The following is a 6,903-nucleotide window of genomic DNA, read 5'->3' as shown; positions in this document are numbered from 1 at the left end:
GATTTAATTAATACAGAATCTATGTGATTATTTTGATTCTTAAAGGCCAGGACAAACAAGAAGCTTCTTCCCTTGCAACAATAAAAAGAAATTCCCCTTGTAATATAATAATCAAAACACAAAGCATACAGAATAAAGAAAAAATACTAAGAGCTGCAACAGAAAAAGGTCAAGTAACATATAAAGGAAGAAACAGCTGCCTGGCCACAATGACATTGACAGCTACTTATAAAAGCACCCTGTAAAGATTTATAGAATTTCTAGAATTGTGCCATATCTGTAAATGAGGGAAACATAAAAAGGAAATTCCACTTTACACATAACAGGAATCAAAGGAAAGTGCAATTTGTAGACTAGTGCTGTTCCATGTTGTCATAGGGAAGCACATTCTTTACAAATAAACATAGACTACATCTCTGACCTGAGACATAAGAGGGCCTCAGGTCTATAGTTAATCACTTGGCCAGTTCAGTGACTGTATCTAGCCATTACTGATTTGCATGTGCACAGAGAACAGCCCACTGTCCTGAACAGTTCTTCATAGGCTGGTCAAATGCTGTGTTAGAGTCAGCCTTACACAGGTCACAGCACAAACATGACCTCAGTCACTAATCTCCTGGGGATGCTGCTGCTCTGGTTTACAGGTAAGGAAGACATCATTGGAAATGTATACAGCTTAGTATGGTTGATCATGCCTGGTCTCAAGGAAAGTTCTCTTAATGTAATTAATTGTGTGGAAATTTGTTTTCTATTTTCTATCCCCAGGTGCCAGATGTGAAATCCAGATGACCCAGTCTCCAGCCTCCCTGCCTGTGTCTCTAGGAGACAATATAATCATCAAATGCAGGGCAAGTCAAGACATATACAATCATTTAGCATGGTATCAGCAGAAACCAGGGAAATCCCCCAAACTCCTGATCTATGCTGCAAATAGCTTGGTAAATGAGGTCCCACCGAGGGTCAGTTGCAGTGGATCTGGCACATAGTATTCTTTCAAGATTGGTGGCCTGCAGTCAGAAGACGTTGCAACTTATTACTGTATACAATATAAATATACTCCTCCCACAGTGATACAAGCCATGACATAAACCACCTAAGGAATCAGAAGTGAGAGTCCAAGCTCAAGTTGCTCCTTCTGTGATCTTCTACTGCTAGGACTCTTTTTCTTTGTTGAGATATAAAAGTCAATGTGATGTTTCTGAACAGAGATCAGAGAAAATTTTATGCTGTAAATCTGTCTTCTTTTCAAACACAAGCATTACAAACACAGGCATTCAGCAATATCCATGGAACTCTGAAACATAGCTTGCTCCAACACTGAAGGGACCTAGAGGTGAGTGAATAGCCATATGGAAGGATATCCCACTCTCTAGGACCTCCTCAGAAGGACAAAACCCTGGAGCCCATCCCCAACTCCCTTGGCTTTTCTAGTCAGCCATCAGGGAATTTCCTGCTGCTAGGCTTCCCCACAACCCATCCAGGGTCGATCCAAGCTAGTAGCTATGCACTGACCCCAAACCCACCTATCCACCTGCAAAATTGGTGGAACTCTGAAACACAGCTTGTGCCAATACTGACAGGACTTAAGAGGTGAGTGAACAGCCACATAGCCTGATGCCCCACTTTCTAGGACCACCCAGTGGGACAGAACCCAGGAGACCTTTCATAACTCCCATGGAAGTTTTCTAGCCAGCCAGCAGGGATTTTCCTGAAGCTAGGATGCCCCAAAATCCAAATCCATTCACTGGACCCATCAAGATACTAACCACAACCTACCTAAGAGCTGAGAACTGTCTATAATACTAAGGGGCCAGGAGCATGCTACAACACCATGGTAATTAAGAGAGAGCAACAAGAGAGCAAACCAGGAGAGAAGTCCAAGAGAGCAGGTGTATAGAGACTTAGAGGCTTTCTGAGACAGACATTGACAGTACAGAACAGACCAAGAAAAACTCCCAAATACTCAGGCACACTAAGGATTGGACCAAACGCAAAGACATTCCTGGCCTCATTTGAAGGAAGAGATGGGTACACACCAATGACCAATGCCAGAATTTCTCCAACAACCTAAAAAGCAACATAGTAACACCAGAACCCAGTGTTCACACATCAGGAAGACTTGATAATCCTAAACCAGAAGAAGTAGAAGAAAACGACTTTAAATGTAACTTTATGAAAATTATGGAGACGTTTAAAGACGAAGTGAAAAATTCCCTTAAAGAAATAGGAGACAAACAAAAAATTGGAAGAAATTAATAAATCCCTCAAAGAACCCCCCCCCCAAAAAAAACAAGAAAACAGTCAAACAGGTAAAAAAAATAGTTCAAGACTTAAAGACTGAAATAGTGGAAATAAAGAAAACACAAAACGAGGGAATTCTGGGTATGGAAAATCTGGGTAAACAAAAAGGAACTACAGAGACAAGTTTATCCAACAGAATACAAGAGATAGTAGAAAGAATCTTAGGTGCTGAAGGTGCTGACATCAAGGGTAACTTAACAAGCAAATTCTACATAATATGAAATAAGAATCAAAATAAATTTCAAGTAATAGAGTAGTGCTGTTCTTTGTTGTACAAAGATGAGTTCTTTCCCTATAAAGACACATATACTGCCCCTCTTATCTGAGACCTAAGACAACCACAGGCCTATAATGAATCTCTTGGGCAGTCCTGTGGCTGTGCCCCACCATTGCTGATTTGCATGTGACAAGAGCACAGCCCTCTGTACTGATAACTTCTTCATAGACAGGTCACACCCTGTGCTGGACTCAGCCTCAGACTCATCACACACAGACATGATGATCTCCACTCCTCTCTTGGGATTGCTGCTCCTCTGGCTTTCAGGTAAGGAAGACAACACTGGAAATCTAGTCATTTGAGTGTGGTCAGTCCTTCATTGTCTCTGTGAAAGTTCTCTTAGCATAATTAATTGTGTGGGTAATTTGTTTTCAATTTCCAACCTCAGGTGCCAGATGCAACATCAAGATAACTCAGTCTCCAGCCTCTCTGTCTGTGTCTCTGGGAGACAGTGTCACCATGACATGCCAGGCCAGTCAAAACATTTACAGTAGTTTAGCATGGTATCAGCAGAAACCAGGGAATCCTCCCAAGCTCCTAATCTATGGTGCAAACAGCTTGGCCAATGGGGTCCCAACGAGGTTCAGTGTGGCAGTGGATCCCGCACAGTATTCTCTCACGATCAGCAACCTGCAGTCTCAAGATATTGCAAAATATTACTTCCTACAGGGTAGGTATTCCCCATCTACAGTGATTGAAGCCATGACATAAATTACCCAGGGAAACAGAAGTGAGAGCCCAGGCTGACCATATTGTTCCTTCTTCGGTCTCCAGTTGCTGATTCTGTTTTTGTTTTCTGAGTTATAAAGGTCAATGTGATGCTTTGTGCAGGGATCAGAGGAATTTTTCTATAACATAAATTTTTGTCCTTTTTCCAAGCACAAGCTCTAAAATCACAGGTCTTGTTTGCATTACTTCCATAAAAAAAGGAAAAAAAATCCTGAGTAACAGAAAAATATAAACAGCTAAAATTCATGCAATAGAGATGTTAACATGCATATAGATGCACACAATCATAAACATGCAATCACATGCATCTGGGATAATCTTTGCAAGGATATTATTATCTAAGTATGTTAAAATCAAACTATATTAAAATTCCAAGGAAGATGGCTGAGAAGCTGGCTTATTGATTAAGAGCACTGGGTACTTTTCTTGAGGAGCTGAGTTTGATTTCCAGCAGCCACATTAATGCCGGCAACTGCTTGTGACAACAGTTCAAGGGTATCACAGACCCTCTTCTGGCCTCTGATGGCATTGTTGTAATATGGTACACAAACATATATAAAGGTAAACACCAATAAATATAAAATAAAAATAAATAAGTCTTAAATATTTGAAAAAGCCTAAAGGACCAGCATTTGGTCAAAATGACAAAGGAAACAGACTATTCTCAGAATCTATATTTCATTTTTTTTCTTTTTCTTTTTTTTTTAACTGAAAACAAGTGTTTCTGAGTCCTCGGCTATGATGTCAAATCTCATATCATATGAATGGAAGGGAAGAGTTTTCCTCCTTTCCATGTTTGTTTCTCTACTCTCCTTGCTAGGAAGGCAGGTGTCTTAGTTACTTTTCTCTTGTTTTGACATGACACCAAGACCAAGTCTATTTATAAAAGAAATAATTCATTTTTGGGTCTTTCATTTCCAGAATGTCAACCCAGGACCAGCATTGTAGTAAGCATGGCATCAGGCAGAAAGGCAGGGCTCTAAAGCAGTAGGTAACCATATACTGCTTTACTTGTAAGTAAGAGTCAGAGAAAGACAGAGAGAAAACTGGGAATGGCTTGAGCTTTGGAAATCTCAATGCACACTTGAAGTGACATACCTCCTCCAACAAAGACACAACTTTTAATCTTTCTTGTAGGGCTCCAAAACTTGGACCAAACAGTAAAATATGTGTACCTATGGATAATATTTTCATTTAAAGCACCATAGCAAATTTTAAGTCCCAAATTAAAAAGAAAAGAAAAGATAAGAAACACTTTAAGGAAAGACTAAGTCAAAACATGGTAGGTAAGTATAAGGGTAGCTTAGTACCCATGGACCAAACTGGGAATGATTTACAAGCACATTCCTTGCTATAATTTCATAAAGTTTAATTCATACCACTCTCTAAGCAAAGAAAGCAGGTCATGTCAACCATGACTTCGTAGGAGCCTCAAGTATGGCCAAGTGTATCAAGAAAGAGAGAACAAAATAGGAGCAGTTAAACAATCTAGCTTACAACTGACTTTGTGTAGTAAGGATAAAATTTGAAAATAAAGCTTATGCCCTTGCAATGCGGAAGAATATATGGGTAGCCTGTTTATGGCAGTTTTGTTGAACTTGTCAATATGGGTTTCATGATCTAAGTTGATGAGGACAACTAACCAGGTCAAGAGTGTACCAGATCTCATTACAGATGGTTGTTAGTCACAGTATGATTGCTGGGAATTGAACTCAGGACCTTGGGGACAGCAGGCCATGCTCTTAACATGCTCTCTCCAATAAGACAACATAAGGCGCACAAGGTAATTCATATTGGAAAGGAAGAAGTTCAACTTTTGTTATTTGCAGATGATATGATAGTATACATAAGCGACCCCAAAAACTCTACCAAAAAACTCCTACAGCTGATAAACACCTTTAGTAATGTGGCAGGATACAAGATCAATTCCACAAAATCAGTAGCCCTCCTATACACTAAGGATAAGGAAACAGAGAGGGAAATCAGAGAAGCATCACCTTTCACGATAGCCACAAATAGCATAAAATATCTTGGGGTGAAATATCAAGGAAGTTAAAGATCTATTTGACAAGAACTTTAAGTCTTTGAGGAAAAAAAATTGAAGAGGACACCAGAAAAATGGAAGGATCTCCCTTGCTCTTCGATTGGGAGGATCAACATAGTAAAAATGACAATTCTACCAAAAGCAATCTATAGATTCAATGCAATCCCCATCAAAATCCCATCAAAATTCTTCACAGACCTTGAGAGGATAATAATCAACTTTATATGGAAAAACAAAAAACCCAGAATAGCCAAAACAATCATATACAATAAAGGATCGTCTAGAGGCATTACCATCCCTGACTTCTAACTCTATTACAAAGCTACAATATTGAAAACAGCTTGGTATTGGCATAAAAACAGAGAAATCGACCAATGGAATAAAATAGAACCAGATTTTAACCCACAAACTTATGAACACCTGATTTTCGATGAAGTAGCTAAAAGTATACAATGGAATAAAGAGAGCATCTTCAACAAATGGTGCTCGCAGAACTGGAAGTCAGTCTAATAAAGAATGAAAATAGATCCATATTTATCACCATGCACAAAACTCAAGTCCAAAAGGCTTAAAGACCCCAATATCAGTCTGAACACACTGAACCTGATAGAAGAGAAAGTGGGAAGTACTCTACAACACATGGGCACAGGAAACCACTTCCTACGTATAGCCCCAGAAGCACAGACATTAAGGGCAACATTGAATAAATAGAACCTCCTGAAACTGAGAAGTTTCTCTAAAGCAAAGGACACTGTCACTAAGATAAAAAGGCAACCCACTGACTGGGAGAAAAATCTTCACCAACCCTGCAACAGACAAACGTCTGATCTCCAAAATATATAAAGAGTTCAAGAAACTAGACTTTAAAATGCTAATCAACCCAAAGACATTTCTTATACATAGAAACATTTTTGCTACTTTATTCTATTTTTACTCTGACTCTTTGGAGGAAGGAGAGGTAGACTTCATCTTCACTGTGTTTACTTTAGGCAAAAGGGTTACCTTACAAGTGATGGTAACTTGTTTAGCTTCTGGTCATAATCACAGAAACTGAATGAAATGATTGCCTGTTGTTAATGTTTGTGTGACCATTACATAGACTACAGTTGGTACTCTTGAAAGAACATCCTCTCCAGTGGCTTTTTTATATCCCAGTATACAGAGTCACTGTTCTTTGTAGAGAACAAAGGAATATTATTGTGTTTAATGCTAGCACAAGTAAATCCAGGATTGGAGATTACAAACACTATCTTATTCACTTTAGATGATGAATGAAATGTTTTTTCTGACCAGTATGGTGCATATCAGAAGTAAATATCTCTGACACCAACTTGTCAGGTGACCCATGGTATCACTTCTCTTATGTCTACTTGGGATTTAATATTTCCTCTGGTGCTTGTCTTATTCAATAGCTACAGAAAGTCTCAACCAGTAAGTTTTTCCTGACTGTTCAGTCTCTGATGGAGGAAGGTCATTGGTTGATTAAATAAAGAAGCTGCTTGCCCTGATAGGTTAGAACATAGGTGGGAGGAAGAGGAAGTGAGCTCAGAGA

At 39.1% G+C, this 6,903-nt stretch overlaps 2 gene segments (V, D, J or C); both read left to right on the top strand.

The window, feature by feature from the left end:
• The first annotated feature begins 595 nt into the window (after positions 1 to 595).
• LOC113458021 lies at positions 596 to 986 on the top strand. The segment is given in 2 exon segments: positions 596 to 644; positions 766 to 986. Coding segments are annotated over 2 exon segments (270 nt in total).
• A 1,810-nt stretch (positions 987 to 2,796) lies between these two features.
• On the top strand, positions 2,797 to 3,289 carry LOC101984331. The segment is given in 2 exon segments: positions 2,797 to 2,845; positions 2,967 to 3,289. Coding segments are annotated over 2 exon segments (372 nt in total).
• The last annotated feature ends 3,614 nt before the right edge of the window (positions 3,290 to 6,903 follow it).

This window comes from Microtus ochrogaster (assembly GCF_000317375.1).
Source record: "Microtus ochrogaster isolate Prairie Vole_2 chromosome 14 unlocalized genomic scaffold, MicOch1.0 chr14_random_3, whole genome shotgun sequence".
Classification (NCBI taxonomy): domain Eukaryota; kingdom Metazoa; phylum Chordata; class Mammalia; order Rodentia; family Cricetidae; genus Microtus; species Microtus ochrogaster.
Note: the sequence above shows the minus strand (reverse complement) of the source record. Positions and strands in the feature narration are given on the sequence as shown.